General features: G+C 34.9%; 2 protein-coding genes across 4 annotated transcripts in view; both read left to right on the forward strand.

Annotated features, from left to right (window-relative positions):
• The window catches only part of LOC132268137 (sister chromatid cohesion protein PDS5 homolog A), a 33,675-nt gene extending 13,628 nt beyond the window's left edge, over positions 1–20,047 (forward strand). Inside the window, exons 8-33 of one of the 2 annotated variants that reach the window (XM_059768890.1) lie at positions 54–199; positions 957–1,106; positions 1,238–1,286; positions 1,371–1,562; positions 1,659–1,841; positions 2,695–2,849; positions 2,932–3,058; positions 4,315–4,464; positions 4,560–4,619; positions 4,790–4,926; positions 5,035–5,152; positions 5,328–5,462; positions 5,617–5,816; positions 7,770–7,926; positions 8,145–8,291; positions 11,309–11,389; positions 11,493–12,089; positions 12,199–12,306; positions 14,899–14,978; positions 16,664–16,715; positions 16,854–16,940; positions 17,079–17,116; positions 17,330–17,392; positions 17,473–17,651; positions 19,017–19,450; positions 19,546–20,047. In XM_059768890.1, the coding sequence (XP_059624873.1) occupies positions 54–199; positions 957–1,106; positions 1,238–1,286; positions 1,371–1,562; positions 1,659–1,841; positions 2,695–2,849; positions 2,932–3,058; positions 4,315–4,464; positions 4,560–4,619; positions 4,790–4,926; positions 5,035–5,152; positions 5,328–5,462; positions 5,617–5,816; positions 7,770–7,926; positions 8,145–8,291; positions 11,309–11,389; positions 11,493–12,089; positions 12,199–12,306; positions 14,899–14,978; positions 16,664–16,715; positions 16,854–16,940; positions 17,079–17,116; positions 17,330–17,392; positions 17,473–17,651; positions 19,017–19,450; positions 19,546–19,590 (3,870 nt within the window). In that variant the 3' untranslated portion in view covers positions 19,591–20,047. The remainder of the gene's footprint in view (positions 1–53; positions 200–956; positions 1,107–1,237; positions 1,287–1,370; positions 1,563–1,658; positions 1,842–2,694; positions 2,850–2,931; positions 3,059–4,314; positions 4,465–4,559; positions 4,620–4,789; positions 4,927–5,034; positions 5,153–5,327; positions 5,463–5,616; positions 5,817–7,769; positions 7,927–8,144; positions 8,292–11,308; positions 11,390–11,492; positions 12,090–12,198; positions 12,307–14,898; positions 14,979–16,663; positions 16,716–16,853; positions 16,941–17,078; positions 17,117–17,329; positions 17,393–17,472; positions 17,652–19,016; positions 19,451–19,545) is intronic. The other variant, XM_059768901.1, reaches the window with a different exon arrangement.
• Positions 20,048–21,272: 1,225 nt separating this feature from the next.
• On the forward strand, positions 21,273–23,311 carry LOC132268145 (DNA oxidative demethylase ALKBH2). 2 transcript variants are annotated; one of them, XM_059768912.1, is made up of 4 exons: positions 21,273–21,542; positions 22,202–22,318; positions 22,414–22,603; positions 22,947–23,311. In XM_059768912.1, exons 1-4 carry the CDS (start codon positions 21,327–21,329, stop codon positions 23,144–23,146), a joined length of 723 nt encoding a protein of 240 aa, XP_059624895.1. In that variant the 5' UTR covers positions 21,273–21,326; the 3' UTR covers positions 23,147–23,311. The 2 variants fall into 2 exon arrangements, with proteins under 2 accessions (XP_059624895.1, XP_059624901.1); XM_059768918.1 differs by having other exon boundaries at positions 22,950–23,297.
• The last annotated feature ends 378 nt before the right edge of the window (positions 23,312–23,689 follow it).

Genomic DNA, 23,689 nt, shown 5'->3' on the forward strand with positions numbered 1-23,689 from the left:
GTTATTAAGTGATTTTTGTACTCATTCTCATTGTCGTCATTCCTTATATCTAGCTACTTGTTAAAATAAATACAATGGAGAGGCTGGCTGAGATATACAGACTTTATTGCTTGAGCTGCTCTGATAGCTCAACTAAAACTGATGACTATGATTGGATTCCTGGGAAGATATTGAGATGCTTTTATGACAAAGATTTCAGGTAATTTATATTGATTTTCTGGTTGTTGATTAATTTTTTTATTTACTTTTGTCTTTCTGAGGGGAGAGACAAAATGGAGATCTCATTTGCCTTATGAACATATGTTTAGTATAGGATGGGCGTATCATACTATTTCTGTTATCTAAAGTAGATTAGTGTTTTTTGTGTATATATATTTTTATTTTGTTGTTAGTGACTTTGTCATCATGTTGTAGGTATGAGATGTTTTTATGACCAAAATTGCTGGTAAATTATTTTCTTACTTATCAAAAAAAAAAAAAAAAAAAAATTCTGGTAAATTGTATTGATTTTCTGGCAGTTCTGATTAATTTTTTATTTTTATTTTTCCTTTTGCCTATCTGAGGGGAGACACGAAATGGAGATCACATTTATTCTCATGTTGAGTATAGGATGGGTGTATCATACATCCTATGTTATCTAAAGAAGATAAGCTTTTTGTAGTTGTTGTTGTGTTGTTGGTTTAAAGAAAAGGATATGATTAGTAAAATAGGCAAAAAATTTCATACAATAAGGTGACCTGAAAGTCAGATAATTGTGGAATGAAGTTAAACTGAAAGGATTATTTCCTTGCTTGACAAAGTTAGTTCAACAAACTCTTCGAGCAGTCCTACTGATGATCCCGATAATTCACAAAAAATGAATCTTAATGAGAAACCACTCCATTAGAAGCCGTGGGATATTTTACAGAATTGACTTCTCAAACAAAATGATTTAAGCCTTTTTATCTCTTTTGCAGATCAGATATGATCGAACCCATTCTATGTGGGACCCTGTTCCCAACCGAATTTACAGTCAAAGATAAGGTTGGAAATTGGGTAAGAGTCTTTTCAGGATTTGACAAAGTTGAGGTTAAGGCTCTTGAGAAGATACTGGAGCAGAAGCAAAGGTTTGTTATGAATGCTTGATTTTGAAATCAAGCTTTTCAACATGGTTCTCATAGAACTCCCCTCTTTTTTGTTTTTTTGTCTTTGATGTACTTTTATGCTGATTTTCAGGGGATTTCCTCTTGGATTGCAGGTTACAACAAGAGATGCATAGGTATCTTTCTCTTAGGCAGATGTATCAGGTTCGCAATTATTATCTGTTGAACTGATAATTCCTGGAAGGGAAAAAGGAACTGGTAATCTAAAAATTCATTTTCATTGTGCAGGATGGTGATGCTCCGGAGTTGCAAAAAAAAGTTCTATTTTGCTTCAGAATGATGTCTCGCTGTTTTATTGATCCTGCAAAGGCTGAAGAGAATTTTCATATTCTTGATCAATTAAAAGATGCTAATGTCTGGAAGATCTTGAAAAGTCTACTTGATCAAAACACGAGCACTCTTCAAGCTTGTAGTTATCGGGTAAGCTAATAATCATAGCCACAGATAATTGTGTTCTTTTTTATGCATGGAAAGTTTATTTTCAATGATTTCGTAAATAATATTTTCCTGTTGCAGGATGATTTGCTTAAGATCCTTGGTGAGAGACATCGACTTTATGAATTCCTGAGCACACTGTCTATGAAATGCTCATATATACTTTTCAACAAGGAGCATGTGAAAGAAATCCTTATGGAAGCTGACACACAAAAATCAGCTGGAAGTACAAAACTTACTCTGTCTTGCATGAATATACTAGTGGTATAACATCCCATTCCTACATTATTTCTAGGTTAAAAAACAAAATGGTTCTTTTGCTTCAAGCATTGTGTATCTTCTATTGATTTTATGCTGTGATTAGTTTTGGTGCACCTTGTTTCTCTACATAACATGCTGGGATTAGATTAAAAAACAAAATGGTTATTTTGCTTCAAACATTGGGTATCATCTGTTGATTATATGTTTGTGATTAGTTTTGGTGCACCTTGTATCTCTACATAACATGCAGGGATTAGTTAATCAAACATGCATGTGCACACAGACATATGCATAGATGGGACACATGTAATGCTGTCCAGAACGGGTAGCATTAATTTGATGACTCCTTAGTGGTGGTTGTGAAGTATGTTGGTTTTGGGTCTTGAATCAGAACAAAAGAATGATTAGTGTATTTTAATTATTAGATTCTCAATTTATATACAAAATTACCATTAAAAACCGAGAAATTGATGATATATACTGTTCTTGTTCAATTTGCCTTCTAAGTGCACTTGATTGAATGGGACCACTTAGATAGAAGATCATACCTATTTGCAAATTAAATCCATTAATTTATGCAAGTTCTTACAATAATTGTGAATTTAATACCTTTTGCAGTGGTCTGAACATTATCAGTTATCATCAGTCCATTCTATTATCATTGTCATTTTAAAGCCATTGAATTCTAATTGTCACCATCATCAATCCATTTAATTCCTTGAACTATTAGTATATCAGATTGTTGGCGAACCTATTTGATCAGTATCCTAACCTTTCCGTGAGTTCTGGCTTCTCAAACATGTTACAGCCTTTTTTTTTTTTTTTTTTAATTTAATTTTTTTTTGTGAACTTTTAGATTCTTGCACGCTTCAGCCCATTGCTGCTTAGTGGGATTGAAGAAGATTTAATTCATCTTCTTGAAGATGATAATGAAGTAATAAAAGAAGGTGTTTTGCATGTTCTAGCAAGGGCTGGTGGAACTATTCGAGAACAACTGGGAGTTTCCTCAAGGTGCTACTATGGAAATTGTTAATTTCTTAAATTTACATTCCTTGAATATATGTTTTCTGAACACTTTATTGGTTACTTGCAGTTCATTAGACCTTGTACTGGAAAGGATATGCTTAGAGGGTACTCGAAGACAGGCCAAGTATGCGGTACATGCTCTAGCAGCAATTACGAAGGATGATGGGCTTATGTCGCTCTCTGTTTTATACAAGGTTTCCTATAACTTTATCATGATAATCTTTGGGCGAGGTTCAAAATATTGCACGATATAAACTGACTTGGCCAAGTTTTAACAGACTTAGCCAGAGTCGAGCCCGTTACAGTGTGGTATATGATTGTCAATGAGAATTGCGAGGGACCAAGGCTCAGAGTGACTCGGAAATGCTCAACCGAGTCGCTAAAGTATCGGCCAATATGGTTGTGATTGGGCGGTTGGATTTTTAAATTTGCATGCACCTTTTCTCCCTGAGTTTTTTTAGCTTCTCTCTCTTTCTTACAACCCTGTGTAAGCTCTAAGCTCAATCAAAACCTTAGATATGTTAAAAAAAAAAAAAAAAGGACTCAAAAAGCACATGATCTTGGATCAAAACTTTCTAACCTTAAAAGTAATTGGTAGGTTTATATATATATATATATATATATATCTATTTTTTTTTTTTCCCCACCTAGATCTAACATGGAAATGCTGTTTAGTGCTATATTCATAGATTTTGTTTATAGATATTCCACTAGATCCCCCGATATATTGATTTTTCAATTATTTTTAAATTTTCTTGAAAGTGCAAGTGTTAAACACTCCCATACTCTCAAAATATCTTGTACATATTAATTTTATTGTGTTATCGATCACATAAAATTTGCATATTTTGATTTTGAAGGTTTTTAAAGATTTTTTTTTATTAATTTCTGAATTTTTTATTCTCTGATTTTTAGATTAATAGTTTAAATTTTATATTTTAGTGATTTCAAAGATACAATTGTAATTATGAAAAAAAGAAAGATAAAATTGTATATGATTATATGCTTATGAAAAAATAAAATAAAATAAAATTGTATGATTATATTATTATGCAACATATAATGTATGTGTTGTATGTTGTAATTAAGTGAAATCTCAGAATTTGTATGTTTAAACTAATGAGAGAGGCTTAAAATACAATGTACAGCCAAAACTCATATTAAATCACCTTTAAATATTCATAAAATCCACTAGAAGTCATTACAAACCCATATTTATTGAATTTTGGAATTGGAAATTCTGTATGGGGTTGTGTAGGCTATGCTGGGTGAGGTAGAAAAAACTTAAATGCTGGTTTTTGTTGCCGTTATGAAATGCCCATTACACCCCACATCTATTACACCATGACCACAATTTAAAACCTTGCCTATTGGTCTATTTTAGTCACATCGTGGTCTACTTTGATTGCGGTATCTGCATATGTGACGATGTTTCTTGCACAATATGCAGAGGCTTGTGGATATGCTTGAGGAAAAGACACATTTGCCGGCTGTACTACAATCATTGGGGTGTATAGCACAGACTGCAATGTCAGTTTTTGAAACAAGAGAGAGCGAAATTGAAGGATTCATTAAAAGAAATTTATTGGAGTGCAGTAATGTATGCCTTCCAAATCTGCTGGAGTTGTGATATCTCTCATCCATTTATGATGTAATAATAATTAATTTCATCTAATGCATGCTTTCCTGTTTCAGAAAGAAGATAATAAATCAAAAGAGTGTTGGGATGACAGAAGCGAACTCTGTTCATTAAAGGTCAGTTTGCCTGCAGTAATTTTTAATTATTATATTTCTAAGATGACATTTTTTTCTAAAACTGGTCCAGGATATAATTAGATAATATTATTTGGTGTATATTCTGTAGCATTACGCCACCTTGATAAACCATATATACATTATGAAGTGTGTAAAATTTTGTTCTTCAGATATTTGGCATTAAAACATTGGTCAAGAGCTACTTGCCAGTCAAAGATGCTCAGCTTCGTCTTGGGATTGATGGCCTGTTGGGACTCCTCAAAAACATTCTTTCTTTTGGAGAAATTTCGGAAGATATTGGATCAAGGTAATGTTGGCCGCATAGGAGTTGGATTTTTTGTTACAGGAATTGAAGACATGAGAGTTTGACTTAGGCTTATAATATGATATACTTGTCTTCCTTGCCATCTTGCAGTTCAATTGATAAGGCCCATTTGAAGCTTGCAGCAGCCAAGGCAATTCTTCGCCTATCAAAGCTCTGGGATCACGAGATACCCATTGATGTCTTTTACTTAACCTTGAGAACTTCGGAGGTTGAATCTTTGTTGCTAAATCTTTTATCAGAATGTATCTTGATTCGGTTCTCCTGTTTGTATTATAAATAATTCCTTCATTGTGATCTTCACTAAGAAACAATTTACTCATTTTAAATTGAAGTTTGAAAATTGATCCCTTTTGTTTTCTTTTCTTCCTTGATTGGACTTATAGATCAGTTTCCCTCAAGCTAAGAGGCTATTTCTCAACAAAGTTCATCAATATGCAAAGGACCGGCTTTTGGACCCAAAATATGCTTGTGCCTTCTTACTTGACATGATTGAATCGCAACAGCCAAATTTCGAAGAGGTATTGATGCTACAGTAAATCACTTCATAGTATATTTCCTTGTTCTATCAAAGTATATATCACACTCCCAATATATAGAAATATAGAATGGATTTTGAAAATTTATTATCTAGATTTTGCATTAATGTTTCTTTTCATCCTATTTATTTGACAGGACAAGCATAATTTAATTGACATTGTTCAGATGTGTCAGCTAGGGAAGGTACGACAACCTTCCTTTCAAAGCGATACAAATTCCCCAATGATTTATCCAGAGTACATTCTCCCACACTTGGTCCATGCTCTTGCTCATCATTCTGCGTGTCCAAATGTTGATGAATGCAAGGATGTCAAAGCATTCGAATTGATATACAGGTATATTTCACACAGGCACATTCTATTTCAAGTCATAACGTGTTGACGTGGAATATCTAAATCATTGTTTGAAGCGTTGTCTTGGTTCCTTGGATCTATTTATTTGATTGTTTAATTGGTTATGTTATTTCATTTATTGGTAGCATGGCTTCCATTGAGGCATAGCTAAAACATAAAAAAAATGATCAACCAATAGTTATTTGTTATCAAATTATAATTAAATTGAAAAATCCATCACCAATAAATAAATAAACCACATTTCAAATTTTCTCATGGACATTTTTTTAGGTACGAAAAGTGAACTATTTTATATTGTACAAATTGGTGTTGGCATTTGTTTGACATCTCTGTTGTTGCTAAGGAAAGTGTACTGCAAATCATGGGTTCCCTTTGTTTCTTGCTGACCTGATGAACACAGTGAGTGCTGAACTCACTTACACACACCCACACACATATTTTCTTATATATGCTTGTACTGGTAGAGTGACTTTTCTTTTATTTATCGCTTAATGAACCTAACTATAGATCATTATGAGTTCAAGTATTTTTAAGTTGCCTTTTTATATTTTTAGGTCATACTCTAGCTCAAAAACCTGAAAAGAATTTACAATGATTTTCAGTGAATATAATCTTTGTAAATTCTGTAAGGGCTAGTTTGGTAGGTGGGAATGGAATGAAATAAAGTGGAATGGAATGCCTTTATTTCCATTCTTTTGTTTGGAAAGTAATTTTAAAGATGGAATGCCGATTCTCCACCTTTCTCGGAGAATGGTCATTCTATTAAAATCATTCCACTTTCCAACAAGAGGAATGACATTCCATTCCCACTTAAAAAAATACAGAGTAAAAATAATATAAAAAATCACTTTGCTTGAACGATGTGATTGCTAACACACTTTTCTCAAACAACGAGATCCAATAAAAGGCAACTTTTTCTTGATATTCCCTCCTCAATTTCCAAATATACATTGAAAATATATATTTATGCACATATATATATATATAGTTATTTATTTATTTGGTTTACATATATATAGATTAGTTTTTCTTTTTAAGCCATGCATAACCAAACGAGAGAATGGGAATACATTCTCTGGTTCATTGCATTCCTACCTTATTTCATTCCTCCGTACCAAACTAGCCCTAATAGTTAACTTGAGGTAAACATTTTTACTTGACGTTTGTCATTAATCTGACAGAAGACTCTCATAAATTTAGGTATTACGTGACTTTCGTGTTGGAGCTGTGTCATTATCTTCAATAAACTACATTGGCATCATTTGATGTTCTTATCCATGCTTTTGTTTATTAATTATATCTTCAATTGAAAAATATTCCGAGTTCATTATTATTTGCTATGGAATTAAATGATGTCAGTGCCAGATTGTTCTTCTAGGGTGTGTTTCGTCTTTGTAACTTGTATAATTTTGTGTCATTTACTGTGTGTATTAGTCACTTTTACCATTTGCTTTGAAGACTTTGGTTGGTTTCTTCATGTACATGCCCATTTTTGCTGTTTATGGTATCTATCATGTACTTAAAAGCTGAGTAATTGGAGAACTTCTGAGGATGTGGATGGTTCTTTAATTGAATAAAATGGAAGTCTTAGAGACTTTTATTAATGTAAACGCTAGTGTGGAGCATTAAGGTTAAGTTTCAAATAGTTTTTGAAATGTTTGCCGAATGGGGTCATTAACCATGAAAATCTTGTATATGATTGTTTACATGGGGTTTCTTCCTTCTTTTTTATTGAAATCTTCTTATCAAAACTGAATTATCTCATGAATCATGACAGTATTTTAAATGCAACTCTTGGTGAAAAACCTACACCGGAGGATTTGATAAACAGTTCCTGAGAGTAATTTGTCATGGATAATGTTTGATTTGAATGTTAGTGGTCTAATTTTTTTTTTTTTTTGGGTGATGTAACAAGTCCTATTCTATTTTTTTCAGGGGGTTGTACTTATTTCTTTCCATTCTTGTTCATGGAGATGAAGAGGGCAAGTCGGAAGTTAGTGTTAACAAGGAAAAGGAGAGTATTTCTTTAGTAATATCTATCTTTCGAAATATCAAGTGTTCAGAAGATATCGTTGAGCCATCAAAGTCAAAGGTAGGGGATTAAAAAATTGCTCCTTTTATGTTTTTTTTGCAAAGTAAGCAATGAAAGGATTCACCCCTCCCTCCTTTCCCCCCAAAAAAGTTTACCCCAAACCCCATACACCCGCATAGGGAAAGGGAAAAAAGCAAAATAAAAGAAGTTATAAGCAGCAACAAAAAGAATTTTCTATCTTTTCAATGTTTAATGATGAGATCAAATTATATTCACAGAACTCACATGCAATATGTGACCTTGGCCTGTCAATTACCAAGCGCTTGGTTCAGAAACCAGATGATCTTCAGGGATCAACTGCATCAGTGTCCCTTCCTCCAATGCTTTACAAGTTGCATGAGAAAAAAGATGGGGATGAGCCACAAGTAAGTTATTTGAAACTCATCTGCTGTCTTTGATCTGTATACAAATGGTAGAATGTCTAGGGAAACAAGAAAAGTTGATTTTCTTCATGTGTTTGGTTAGATGTGATACACATTGTTGTGCAGATGTACTATTGTGTTGAAATTGCCTCATTTAACTTTTTTCATTAATTTACACTGCATTATTACTTAAAGTTCTCCAAAAATATGAAACACCAGGAGAAGTAATGGCAGCTAATTTCCTGCTGTAGTTTTGGTAGCTATGGTGCATATTGTAGTGCAGATGCAATTTCTGAAATTTTATTGTTTAGCAGTTATGATTCATTATTCTATATTAGTATTGTGATTATTTTTGAATTCCATCAATAAAAGGCTCTTTTTGTGTTTCTGTATGAAGTTTCAACTTCACATTTGTTTTTTTATTTGTTCTTTTTGATTTTTTCTTTTAGTCGAGTTGAACAACTTGATATTAGTTTTTAAAAGATTTTGATAGCTAATAGTATATTTTTACTCTTTCATTTTGAGTTGTATTATTGCTGCCTCTTCAGTTCAAATTCTCATTCAATCTATACTAAGGTATATAGAGACCTCTTTTGGTGTTCTCTTTTTTCTGATGGTCCCTGTATTCTTCCCAACACCTTGAACTTCTTCCAAAACAAAGACGATATGGTAATCTCATAAAATGTAAAATCTGCCAACTCATGGATTACCCTCCATTGTAAACTCGTTAGTGTTGAATTCTTCATGGGAGAAAAAAATGGCAAATGGGAAAAAGAGGAGAGCAATAGATTAGGGAAGCTGTACCGGTACGACCATAGTATGAAGTAAAGCCTATTGGATTGGAATTTCGCTCGTATCTTATCATTTTTTTGTATCTTTTTAAAAGTTGTTTCAATCATGTAAATCCATTATACATGTCCTGCCATGAACTTCTTCCAAAACAAAGACGATATGGTAATCTCATAAAGTGTAAAATCTGCCGACTCATGGATTACCCTCCATTGTAAACCCGTTAGTGTTGAATTCTTCATGGGAGAAAAAAATGGCAAATGGGAAAAAGAGGAGAGGAATAGATTAGGGAAGCTGTACCGGTACGAGCATAGTATGAAGTAATGCCTATTGGATTGGAATTTTGCTCGTATCTTATCATTTTTTGTATCTTTTTTAAAGTTGTTTCAATCTTGTAAATCCATCATACATGTCCCGCCAAAGAAAAAGTGAGGACTGAGGAGTTCATTATACTACTTATTATGCCAGCATACACACTGACATACAAATACTGATAGATAAATGAATAGAGTTGGTAGACACTATGATTAGAATGAGGGTTAATATAGTATGTCTGCTAGAAAACGAGTAAATAGGAGAAAAAGCTAGAGAAATTGAGAACACATGATATAAATGTTATTATACTGGAAATGATAGACATAGAAATGGAATAGGGATAATCATTAAAAGAATTTAAAAGATGTCCAAAAACAGGATACGATAACATTAGTGAAACTTGTGGTGGGAGGCAATATAATTAATATTGTTAGTGGTTATGCACCCCAAGTAGGACTACATGAATACATTCAAGTAAGATGGGTCAAATGGAGGAGTCCATCTAGCATTTTGTGTGAATCGGTGTATCCCTCTAAGATTGAAAAGGAATATCTATAAAACAGCTATTAGACCGGCTGTTTTTTATGGGACAGAATATTGGGAAATTAAGAAACAATATATGCATAAAGTGAGTGCGGTGGAAATGCAAATGCTGAGATGGATGTTTGGGAAGAAAAGAAAGGATAAAATTAAAAGCGAACAGATTCATGAGATGGTTGAATTAGCACCAAATTGAGCTAAAATGAGAGAAAATCAGTTAAGATGGTTCAGTCATGTGCGAAGAAGATCACCAAGTGCGCAGTTAGAAATAGTGACATGGTCCACATTGACTGTAATGCTAGGGGAAAGGGAAGACCAAAGTTAAGGTGGGTAGAGTTAGTAGGGAAAGATATGATAACATGTGGTTTAACTGAGGATATGGCCTTAAGAGCAAAATGGAAATATAGGATTCATCTAGCTGACTCCAAGTAGTTGGGAAAAAGACTTTGTTAAGTTCGAGTGGAGTATAGTCAATTAAGCCATGTCAACAATATTTGTTGTACTTCAAGGCCTAGATTGGAACACGGCCCTGGTAAGAATTAATTAATTTTGTTTATCAGTGTGAATTTGAGGCTTCAAGCTGAGGAAACCTTTTATGAATTCTTTTTAAGTTTCCAGAATCTACAGAATTTAGACCTTTTTAGTTATTCTGACACAAGGATCATCCATCTACTTACCTGATCAGCAATTATAGATCTTGAATTTGGTCATAGTATCCATCTCTCCTAAAATTAGAGTTATCAATTATTTGACTCGATGGTAGCCACACTGTCGTGATACAAAATCAGAGTCTATATATTGATATATAAATAAGAACTAATTGAAAATATTGAAGCAATTGGAGATGGTAGAAGTAGCTTCAAATGGAGTTAAATTAAGAGAAGGCTGAATAACAGGGTTTATTATGTGCTGGGAAGGCCAACAATCATACAACAAACAAAGTTACGTGATTCACATTGGAAAATATGCAGGAGATGGGAAGGCAAAAGTTAACATGGATTGAGGAATACGAAAAGACATTATAGTGTGTGGTTTTAGTAAAAGTTATATGACCCAAAATTTAAGTATATTTGAACTTGATAAATGCAGGAACAAATGACTTATCAAAAAAAAAATTTGCACGAACAAGTGGTTTTTATAAGTAGATTTTGCACATGTACAACCATGTGAATGTTTCGTGCTTAGTCATAATTTTTTTTTGACATGTAAATATATTTGATGAAAACTTTTCATATTTTCCTTGATACTTGTGCAAAATTGTGATATTTCCTGTGTATTCTCAGGGCAGTAAATTATATACCAGAATTGTTAACTTAGGCTATTGTAGCTTGATGGTGATTTAATAAGTCTTATGTGTTTTCATTCGAATTTGACAGGCCAGCGAAGGGCAAACGTGGTTGGCTGATGAGAGTGTCTTGACCCACTTCAAATCACTTAAATTAGAAGCTAATGGAATGGTATGTTCTATATCTCAAGAATGCTTTCAGCTACATGGAAAGTTATAGTGAAATATCTGTTGTGGACATGATAATATCCTTTTGTTCTACTGCCTTATATCAGGTTCATTCAGAAAATGCTGAGGATGAGGCTCTGAAAGACAGTGAAATAGAAATAGAAATAGATGGTAATGAAGTTCCTTTGGGGAAAATGATAAAACGTTTAAAAGCGAAGGGAGCCAAGGCAAGAAAAGTGGTGAAGAACGAGAATTTACCAGCTGAAAAGAAAAACGAAAATGATGTTGATATCTTGGGTATGGTTAGGGAGATAAATTTGGATAACCTAGACATGTCTTGTAAGTTTGAATCTAGCAATGGCCATGAATATGTTCCTGGAAAAACTAAAATTGATCAAAAGCATGGAAAAAGGAAAAGACAAATAGTGAGCGAGTCGACAAATGTTTCAATACCCAAGCGCCGGAGGTCATCATCTGCTAAATTACCTAAATTTGAATCCACTGAAGCTGATGAGGGTCTTCCCATTCATTCAGAAGATATAATGTCGTTGCAAGAAAATATTGTTGAGCCTGCTGAGTCAGACTTGCTGGTATCGTGCTTTCAAAAGAATTCAGGCTTTTTATTGAAACATAAAGCCGGTAATTCTGATAATGGTGATAACGAGGGTCATGAAACTGGAGTACCTGATGCCCGTCACTTGAAGGTGAGCATATCGAACGATTAATTTGTTTTCTTAGCTATTAGCCTATATGCACCCAATGTTTTCCTAGTTATTGATATCATATTTTTATTTACTTTTTCTTCTTCCCCAGAAGACATATAAGCTTATGGAGACTAATATTGTAAAAGCAAATAATTCCAATTTACCCACGGGATCTGTTAAGAAGCGGAAAAGAAGAAGCGTTGCAGGATTGGCTAAGGTCAGTTTGTCCAGTCTGTCCCACAATCTTTTATGCAACAAAATGTGCCTTCTTGTCGATGTGGACTTAAATGCCATGCATCTGACTAGTTCTATTTTCACTCATTACTCAACATATCGTGATTTACGCTTGGTGCGTTGTAGCGTGATAGTATAATATAATTATAATGAACTTATTTCCACATGTTGCTGTTTATCCCTGGTTATAGTTATTTTATTCATCATTTTACTACAAGGATTGGATTAGGCTAGTTTTACACAAACTGGGTATGCAGAAGTATATGCTAGTAACATCCTTGTTAACTTATAACTAATGAAATTTTATAATTGTGCTATCTCATTAATTAGAAATGGAACTTTATAAGTGAAACTATGAAATATAGCCAATGTCGAACAAGGGTTTCTTTTGAAAAAAAGAAAACATAACTATGAAAGCGGACAACCAGAAAAACCAAAAAATAAAAGTAAAAAATGGGATACAACTGACATTATTGAAGGAACTCTTGTTGGCATCCGAAGGACCCAATGATGCTTTATCCTGTTGGTACTAAAAAGATTCACTAATATCTCATTAGTTGAAGCATTCTTATCCATCTGATGATGGTGCACGGATATCCTCAATCACTATCTTTTCATCTCTATATTAAACACGCATACCTTTCCAACATGGCAAGAATCTTGTTGTCCGTATTGTTATTGAAAATGCTATGCTTTGAATTGGCTGAGAAACATTCCCAAGGTGTTTTTTGAAGGCAATTTCAATATTAAGCTAGGTCACCTGAATTTCCCTGATGACGGAAGCCTATGAACAAGCGAAAATGTAATGGCAAACCCTTGTAAAAAGGCTATCATTTTACGCAACAACAATCATATTCAGCTTAACTCTCAACTCACTGATGAGAGAAGCCTATGAACAGGCGAAAATGTAATGGCAAACCCTTGTAAAAAGACTATCATTTTGCGCAGAGACAGATTTGCAATGAACTTTACCTCTTTCTTCCATTCTAAAGAAAGCTACTGAGAGAATTTAATCATAGAAGAGACTTGCAAAGGAGCCTTCAGATGGACCAATCATGTCAAATAACCCTTGGTAAATAGGATAGGAAACCGAAACAGGATCCTGGATGAAAATCTCCAAACTGTTCCATAATTCTGCTTTGCAATTTACCTATTTGGGTGTCATTACCAAATCAAAACCTTATCCTTTGGCTCACTTTAGCACTTCAGATCATCTTAGGGGGATGAAATGTCAGGGTTGTTATTTAAGTTTTTGGCAATGTAATAAAAAGGTGAATTGCAAGGGGAAGTATCTTCTGAAGCTTTATGTACAAGTAGACATCATTTAAAGTTTGGGCAGAAGATAGATCACAGTAAGTTCGTCTTTCAGGTTACTTACCATGCATTTGATGGTGAAGTAAATTACGTTCTCCAAAATAAGAGCACCTTCATTGCCTCGAGAGGCAAAAGAAAGAGTGATATTCCTACCGTTCCGAAAATGTATAAGATCCATTGCCAGCAATAATATGCTGCAGAAACCAGAGCATAGTTGACTCTTGACTCTAGAGTGATGAATTTCCTTAGGCACAGTATAGTCAAAAAGCACTATCTATGTCTCGTGAGTCTGCTGTCCTGAGCAATTCCTTCGAAGCAGAGTCAGATCACCATTGCATCTATCACAGGAGTACTCGATTAAAACCAAAGGTCCCGTCAGTTTAAATGCAAGGACTTTGTTTTCTTGAAGATTCCTGCCGTGACTTCCTTGTGAAGCCATAATTTCAACTATTCACTATATACAAATTCAACAAATTGACCTTCCCGACTTCACATATACTAGGATCTGATTTTTTCTGATCTAAGGGCCACATTACTTGAGTTTATTACAGGTTAATATCTGAAAGCCTTCCGTAGTTCCAACGGAATCAAGGAAGCTTACCCTTAGAATTGAAACAGACTAATAAATGAAGGGCTGTATTACCGAAATTAAACAGATTAATAAGTGAGAACATTTCACAGTTTCAACTAAATCCATAGAACTCACCCTTGAAAATGCATGATGCAACCTTCGTCCTGATCCTCTTCCATTCCCATTAATGATGAGTACGAAGTTATTCCTGGTTGAGAGTTCTCTCATCTACCATCTTCACCTAGCCCCACATCCTCCTCTCTTTATGGCATGGGTTGGGGGAGGCAGGGGTGGGTATGAGGGCTTCTTAGATGAGGGCTGAGAGTGGCACTTCATCTTCCCATACCCGCCCTGTTGCCATTCCTAGTTGTACCCTATGTATACTGTACTGTATGACAATGAAAAAATCCATCTTGAAAGCTTGATAATAAACTGAGGCTAAACCGTCAAAAGGAAGAAGCGCCGAGGCTTCAAAAGTTCTCCGAGTTGGTACTGATATCAATGTGAACGGTTATTTCATGGCGAAGGCAATGGTTCTAATGGCTTGTGTATACAACATTGCAACTTTGGTTTATAGATGTGTGGTTTGTTGGTTCTCAGTTTGGTTTTTTTTTTCTCTCTCTTAAAATTTAGAATTATAGAGTGCTCATAATGTATGCCATTTATTGACCTGTTGCTTTGTTTATTCAGTGCACAACAAAGGAACGTGGAGATCATACCATGGATTTGATTGGTTGCAGAATAAAAGTTTGGTGGCCAATGGATAAGAAGTGAGTATTTTGTTGATTTAATTAAGAAAAGATAAGAGTTATTGCCCTTAGTTTAACAAGGGAAGAATGTGTAAATCTTCCTTATTTATTTGGCATCAATCTCTGTCCAAAAACAGACTCCTGATTATTTTCTTTCCCATATAACACAAGCATTAGATTGATGCTCGTTTGATTTCTCTCAAGACTTTTATGCTTAATTATCAGTATCTCTATGCATACATTTTCTTTTTATGGGTGTACAGGGCTTTCCTAAATTTAGGTTCTTTATTCATGTTTAGAGTGGGCATATGAGTTTTACTTGCACTAATATTGAGCATTATTGAACTTGCTAGCTCCATAAACATTTGATGTTCTGAATCGCTACAGGTCATATCAAGTCTCGATCACAACTCCAAATTTTTGTCAGTTAATTTGTCATTCCAATTGTAATAGTTTCCCTAGACTGCATGGAGTTTTTTTTTTTCTTACTGCTGAAGTTATTGATCATCATTTCTTTTCTTGAGACAAAAAAGTAAAATAACTGTCGTTCTGGGATAAAATGTAACTCTCATCAATTAACCTCAACCATCAGTTTGCGCTGATTTATTCTCTCAATCCTACTCTCTCTCTCTCTTCCTCCCCCCCACCACCCACCCACCACAAACAGAAGTCAAATTTTCAAAAGAACTAACCAAATAAATCAAAGCAATCCAAAAAAGAAAAAATGGATTTCATTCAACAATGGCACTTAGCAATTGGATATATGCCCAACTACATATACATTTTCACAACAACGAGAGAGTCCCCAATATCCTACTATAGACTGCACCCGAGACCTGCTTCAACGGCTCCGTTTTGGAGCCAACGTTACTGAATACTGAAACGGGTAGTCTCATGAAGAGAGAAAGGAAGCCCCTGTGAAGAACAAGCAAATCAGTGTTCTACCAAGTCGTCAGAGGGCCAAAAGAAGGGGAAAGAGGTGGACAATGACTGATATTTGTTTATGAGTTGCTGATCCAGTGGGGCAGGGCACTCTGCTTCCGTTGGTGTGCTTCCGCTTCGAAAAGATGATGATAAAAGTAAGGGGGTCTGTGGTTGAGGTTGTGGTGGTGTCTAGGGTTGGAGTGGAGGAGGGAATTTGGGTGTAGAGAGGAGAATTGGTGACTAATAATTGGGCAGTGGAAATGAATTGTATATGAGATATATATATATATATATATATAGAGAGAGAGAGAGAGAGAGAGAGAGATAACAAAAGGGAACTTTTACTGGGTTTCAATTATATATATATAAAATATGTAGAGAGAGAGAGAGCTTACTGTGAGTAGTGCAAATATGTACATTATATAAACAATGTGTAGAGGGACATTTTCGTCATGGTAAAAGGGTATTCTTGGGAATTCACATTTACTTTATGTCGCATGCATAATGATCATTTTTTTACAGATGCTAGATGGAAGGGGAGACTCTGCAACATTTTTTAAACAATGGGTGGGGAGGAACATATTGAATTTTAGGGGGTTATTTTGCACAAACACTATACTATGGAGGTGTTCTTTGCACTCTACCCTTGTTCATATTGAATAATGGCAATCCTTAATTCGCATAGTAGTATGCTGTGTGCCTTCTTTGCGCGTGATTCTAACTTTGGATGCAAATTTTAAGTAGCATGCTATCTTGATGTATCTTGTTACTGAAATGAACAGGTTCTATGAAGGAGTTGTAAAGTCCTTTGATCCTCAAAAAAACAAACATCTGGTAAGCAGCAATTTCCTGCCTTATGTAATTCTTATCTCTAACCAATCATGTTTTCTGGAGACTTATTGTCAATAATGTTATAATTACAATCTTAATGGTTCTCTGACATAATTTTCTTTAATTGATTTTTTGTCTAAGGTATTATACAATGATGGGGATGTGGAGGTGCTTCATCTAGAGAAGGAGCGCTGGGAGCTCATTGACAATGGTCGCAAGTCTATAAAGGTCTTAATTTTCCCCTTTTTCAGTATTTTTTCTATATGTGAAACTGTTGAATTTCTAATTTAAAGTGAAGCAATGAATTGTGGCTTCGTCGCTGACATTTTGCATTTTTATTATTTTTTGGTCTAAAACTGTTTACAGCGGTTAAAACCATCAAAGGGTCTACCACCTAAAGGATTGTAAGTGCTGGTCACTAATTCACATTCTTGATTAAGTATTGCTGATTTTTTATTTTTTATATCTGCACAGACTTGTGGTGGTATTGATTTGTGTATCAGTTGACATCACAGCATGGTTCTTTCTTGTTTTGATATAATTTCCCTGCGAAGTATCAATAGCCTGCTTGTGGCTCTATTTTCATTACTTTTCTCAATTTAAATTTTCTTTTGCAGCTCACTGGAGCAGAAAAAGAAGGTTTTGAGTGGTTTGCAGCAAAATAAAAAATCGACTAAGATGTGAGCAGACCATTGCTTTCCAAGTGTAACTGTGAAAATTTTCAGTTTATTTACATATGATTCCCTGAAATGTGTAACAGATCCTCATCGCCTAAAGTGAGAGGGAAAAGAACTCCGAGGAAAACTTCAAAGCAGGGGCAGAAGGTGGTATCAAAAAGTAAAACTCTCACAGACTTGTGTGAAGCTGAGAGCAGAGGGAGCCATGACGAATCAGACCCTGAACCCCCTGCACTGTCTAAAGTTGATGATATGGACTCTGGTAAGAAGTCTCGCCATTGTGTAAAAAAATATTGACTTTCACTGCCTCGTGCGTGGATCTTTTTTTAAGAGCTTAGTTTGTCCTTGCAATATTTGTATCTCAAAACATGTGAAGTTGTGGATATTTAGAAGTAATAAGCGTGCGCATATTGCACACATTGGTTCTGAATAGCCAAAAAATAAGGTCATGTTGATAAAATGTATCTTTGTAAAGTTGAGATGAGAGCACTATGTGGTCCTTCTTAAAATTGAAAGAACCTCAATTTGAGTCCCGTTGAATGATTTAAATGTTAAAGTTACAGTGTTACACACTCTCTATCAACTTAAGCTTTTAGAGTAGGTAGTGGTTAACATGGTATCAGAGCAGGTTACATCCTTTATTTTGAAACACATGTTTGACCAAAAGAAGGCCATACATGAGGGGGCGTGTAGAAGGGTTTAAATATTGAAGTTACACCCTCTCTGACAGCTTAATGTTTTAGAGTAGATGGTGGTTATTTTTCTCATTTTATGTACTTAGTGATTTATGATACACTTTTAGTTTACAATCAATCTCCTTAGGTCTAGTTTCCAAAATTTTGTTGTAAAGAAAAATTTTCCTCTTTATAAAATTTATTTTCAAACTACCAACTCAATCCCTAGATGAAAATTTCAGGGCCCACCCCTGCGTGCACATGAGGTTCCTTTTCTATTTTTGTCCCCCAAGGTTTTCCATGTATTGCTACCAAGCGTTTTAGTCTATAGATTTTTATTTGTGTATATAAGATCGGAAGTGTGAAAATATAAATGTCTTTAGTCACTTTGTGCAAAATAATGATGCTAAAGGTAGATTTTTATTATATTGGTACTTAGCTGTGTAGTAGCGAATACAAAAGGATCTACAGGCTCTACAAATTCCCCTCCCATCAGTCTAAACTGTGGGTGCCATGATACTCTTCCGTTTTTCATCAAATCAAGTGCTTCAAAGTTAAAATAAATCACTGCCCTAATTAAAATTTTACTAATATATACCTTCCTGGTAATAACACGAATGTCTCACAAAAATTTAAAACAACTACATAATGTTGGGTGTTTGGAAGTTATTATATATTTCTTCTCATTGTGTGTGTAAATTCAAATTTTTTCTTTGGGTTTTGAATATGGTTTATTGAAGTCAATATTTAAATTAAGCTTGTAGAACTGCAATGTTTTTCTGTTGCTTCTTGAATTGGTATCATTTGTGCTAGAATAAGCTGAATTTCTTGGCTGTGTTCAAACCTCACCGTCACTGTACAAGAGGTTTTACTCTTATTTGTAAGATTGCAAATCCTTTGCAGGGATTAATGTCTCTTGTATATATGCACATGTATATGTGTTTTTCTTCCAGGTGATTCAGAAGGAGAGCAACTTGAACGAAAGGAGGAGAGTTCAACAGGCGGGGAGGAGTCAGACAAGGATGAGAAATCTGTTTACGAAGAGAAACAAGTGGGGGATGCTGATAATAGCCCAAGTGACAAAGAAGAATCTGAGGAGGAAAACTGTAAACCTGAACGGAAACGGACCAAGTATGCAACGGTCACCTTTCATGATGCTGAGGCTTCTGATGAACAAGGGAGATCTCATTCAGAAGAGAAACAACAATCAGATGTATCAAAGGAAGCCTCTGAAGAGGGGGCTGATAAAGAAGAGCAATCAGATTCTCAAATGAATCAAGAAGACGACGATGCTGAGAATACTCACTCAGACCGAGATGAATCTGACAAGAATACTTCAGCTTCTTCTGATATGGGGGAGGCAGAAATTTCTGATGATGAGCCTCTTGTAAGTGCCTTCAGTCTTGCATTTTATATTATTTCTGTTAAGGTTGGTTTGCTTTCATTCTAGATACTTATTCAGCTTTTGTCTAAATAATGCAGAGCACGTGGAAGCGTCATGTGGGAAAATCAGTCCAAGGCAAATAGGATATCAATGAGGTCATGACACCACTTGGATAATAATAACGAAGCCACAGAGAAATGGTGATATGACTGCCTTATGTGAAGTTGGTATGGTAGTCCTTGTCAGCTGACAGTGAAGATGATACATGCCATTTAACTATGTTACAGTAATAAATCACAATGTGCAGTGCATTTCCCTGCAATGTTTTAGAAAGGATGACAATATAGGCAGTCTCATGTTTGGGCAAAAAAGCTTGTGCAGTCCTGTACGTAACCCAGTCTTTCCTACACTGGTGGATGGTTAAGTTATAAGGTCCATGGGGGTATGCACCAATGGTTGTCATGGTTGATTAAATTGTTTAGACCTCATGTACAGCTATAATTAGCATACACTGTAGCTTGACCTGGGGAGTTGTTTTAGGTTAGTAGCTTCATGTGTAAATCCTTAAGCTATCAAAGAGATAGATTGCTTTTACTTTCATGCTCTTCACTCTCTCTCAGTTGGTCTATGGCTTGGTTTTTACTTTTTTTTTTTTTTTGGTAAGTAGCTGGTCTGACTTGTCCACTTTTATGAAGTATGGTTAATTATGGCTGTTCATGTGTGACGGTTTCATACTTCCAAAGTGGTGTTGCAGGTGGTTGATGATATCTATCGATGTTAAGACATTGCGAAAAATGTTGTCTACGAAACTACAAACTGTTGGTTTATGACTACTAGGTCAGGGTGAATCAGGTTGGTCAAATAGGGGGAATTGAACAGACTAATAATACCTTTTGGAGTTCATCATCAATCAAATTATATGCCATCATATCCTCTCCCTCCCTCCCTCCCTCTCTCTCTCTCTCTCTCTCTCTCAATCAATTTAATGTTATAACAGTTTTTATTTTATCTTCAATGTTCAACTATGGTCAAGAATTCTTTCATTTTTAATTAGTTTAGTTTTTGATTGAGCAATTACCATAACTAAACTGTGGTACTAAAAAGAATGTAGCTACCATAATTTTATAGAGATTTTTTAACCTATAGAAGGGAGTTCCAATCTTATTTAAGACCACTCCAGAGATGGAGTTTGGGGTGCTTTACAATGCCGGAAGCAACTATTATGGGCGGAACAAAATAAAAAAAATCTATTAAAAAAATTATTTTGTTAATTTAATTCATTTGTGGTTGGGAGAATTTAATTTGAAATTTATTCTATTATAAATTTTAAATTGGTCCAACCAAAGAATGGTTATTATCATTCAATTCTAACACATTTCATATTTGGGGCCAAAGTGAATAATCAAATCATTCAATTCTCACTTGTATTTCATTCTATTTTTGTACACCAAATGCAACTTAAGTTCTAATTGTACTTTAATATTTTTAATTTTTAAAGACCACCAAGTTCTAAGTGGTACTTTTGAAAATCTTTTTGTTTTATACTTCTCAATTCTATACCATTCTTTAATGAAAACAATTTTTTATACAATTATAATTTTGTGCAAAAATTGATTTGATTATCAAATTTTTTATTTATTTTTAATATAAAAAGATCCTATTCAGATTTGTGTAATTTGTTCTTAGCAATTGAATTTTTGTTAGTTTATAAGTTATAACTATTAAACAATTTATGTTTCTAATTTTATTTTATTTTTAAATATTGAAATATTTTTCAAATAACTGCAAATAATTTTAACCATTAACCTCTCCTTTTTACAATTATAATGACACATGAAAACCAGTCGTCCTCTCTTGGCCGCGCGCGGGGACAAACACAATGAATCTCAAGTTTATAGCAAATTCTAAATCAACAAGCCCTAATCCTGATGGAGGAGCCAAACGACAGACAATCGATCTTGGAAATGGAAGCGAGGTCGTTTACGTTCCACGATTTCTGTCTTTCAACGAGTCATGGAAATGGTTGGATTACCTCAACAAAGAGATCCCATGGACCAGACCTACTATTCGCGTTTTCGGCCGCTCCTGCGTCCAGGTCTGTACATTTCAGTTCCGTATAAATATATGTATTTATGTGCATATATATATAATAATTTGAAGAAGCCCATTTAGGGTTCTTTGGGGATTAGGCGGTATAACTTATTCGATTCTAGTATGTCAAATTTTTTCCAGAATGCTGCTAACTTGTCCATCAGATTCTCACATTTTGTCCCTCAGTTCTCTTTTATATACAGCATGAATAATCCCCTGCATCAATATTTGGTAAGAACAAAATAAATTACATGGTGAATCTCTTATTTTAGTTGGATGTGATAAGATTAGAGAGAGTAGACTAGGTGGTATGGAAATATACATAGAAGAGCTATAGATGCACTGGTGAGAGGAGGAAGATTAATTTGCTTAGAGGGTAGGAGACACAGAGGGTGCTCGAAATTAACATGGGATGAAAATTATGAAATCGTTACAAATATTTTAAATATTAGAGGAGAGATGGCTTGTAATTGAATAGAATGGAAACAGAGAATTCATGTGTGCCACCCAATTCATATGGGATTAAGGCAAGGATGATGATGAGATATTGGGTAATGATTGTTGATTGTATCTAATTTCGCCTTCAATTTTGTGTTTAATTATTAATCCTGCTCAACATTTTGTGTTCATGTCTGTGGACATAACTAAAATTTTCCTCTGCAGCCTAGAGACACTTGTTATGTTGCCAGTATAGGATTGCCAGAACTAAGTTACAGTGGGTATCAGCCTCACGCATACTCTTGGGATGACTTTCCTCCACTCAAGGACATTTTGGAGGCAGTAAGACTGTTTTATGTTCATACTACTAATTCTAATCATCTTTGCCGCATGGTATGCCCACCAATGTTCTCTTACATTGCACTTCTTACTTGTAGGTCCACAAAGCACTTCCCGGGAGTAGTTTTAATAGCTTACTCTTAAATAGGTATAAAGGTGGCAACGACTACGTTGGTTGGCATGCTGATGATGAGAAGCTTTATGGTCCAACTCCAGAGATTGCTTCAGTTTCCTTTGGATGTGAGCGGGAGTTCCTATTAAAGAAGAAACCAAGTAAAATGCCCCAAGGTAAATCAACCATCTTGTCACATTTTTGGGTATCTGACCTGTTTCTTGATGTCAAATCTTGTTGGTTCAGTTTATGTTCATATGTTCTGAGACTCATGGCTTTGGTTGTTGCTCGTGTTTATTTTGGTTGAAGAAGTTCCACTATTTACCTCCATATTTATAATAAATTCCCAACTGATTTTCTGGCACTAGAACGAAATGCATCAATTTTTCAGTCCCGTAGAATTGACTGAAGTACCATCCGCAATTTCCTAGTATAACTTTATCAGTTGTTATGCTTCTGGACTGCAATACAACTTCCATCAATTTTATGTTTACCTTTGCTGTGTCATGTGAGTGGCAGCAGAAAAAAGAGGTGAGGGCGAACCTCCTAGCAAGCGACCAAAGAAGAATAGCCATTCCGACCAACATTCATTTACATTGAAGCATGGCTCACTGCTGCTGATGAGAGGCTATACCCAGCGGGATTGGGTCCACTCGGTGCCTAAACGAGCAAAAGCAGAGGCCATACGAATCAACCTCACCTTCAGGAGCGTTCTCTAATCGACCTTGTAACCAAAGAAAGTGGACCATTTCTTCACAGCTTACAGATCTCATTCATGTAAAAGGTCCGTCTGTGTACATGAAACCTGTATTTTTGTTAGAAATGAAAAGATACACCTTTGTGCTTGCTATACACCTTTGTGCTGATGGATGCTACTAATCGATCATGGTATACAGCAGCAAACGACACCTCAAAGTGTTGGGAGCATTGATATTTAATTAGAGGTAACCATTGTAATTTGTAAAGAAATAGAAAACACAAAAATAGTAGGAATTTCATTTGGTTGAGAATTTTTTGAAAACAATTTTCGTAGACTCAATTAAAGAAAAGATTGTTTTCAGAGAACACCCCTTTATGCTTCTCTTATAACAAATTCCCTTTCTAGGACTTTAAAGAAAACTGCCTCCAAAGAATTAAAATCAAACAGGTCGTAAAGCTTCCACAATTATCAAAAGCTTAATCATGGAGTTAAAATGACATCGTGGGACACAGCCGAGTCTCACTCTGTTGGATAATTATAAGTCGCACAATCCCGCTAAAGG

This window comes from Cornus florida, unplaced genomic scaffold (genome assembly GCF_030987335.1).
Source record: "Cornus florida cultivar Cherokee Brave unplaced genomic scaffold, ASM3098733v1 CherokeeBrave_3.0.0_Hap2_Chr01, whole genome shotgun sequence".
In the NCBI taxonomy this organism is placed as follows: Eukaryota; Viridiplantae; Streptophyta; class Magnoliopsida; order Cornales; family Cornaceae; genus Cornus; species Cornus florida.

Excerpts from the sequence above, each read along its gene's own strand:
- LOC132268145 (XM_059768912.1), top strand. The coding sequence starts at position 21,327 with ATGAATCTCAAGTTTATAGCAAATTCTAAATCAACAAGCCCTAATCCT. Across the intron at positions 21,543-22,201 it reads TCGGCCGCTCCTGCGTCCAG|CCTAGAGACACTTGTTATGT; the intron begins GTCTGTACATTT and ends TTTCCTCTGCAG. Across the intron at positions 22,319-22,413 it reads TCAAGGACATTTTGGAGGCA|GTCCACAAAGCACTTCCCGG; the intron begins GTAAGACTGTTT and ends TCTTACTTGTAG.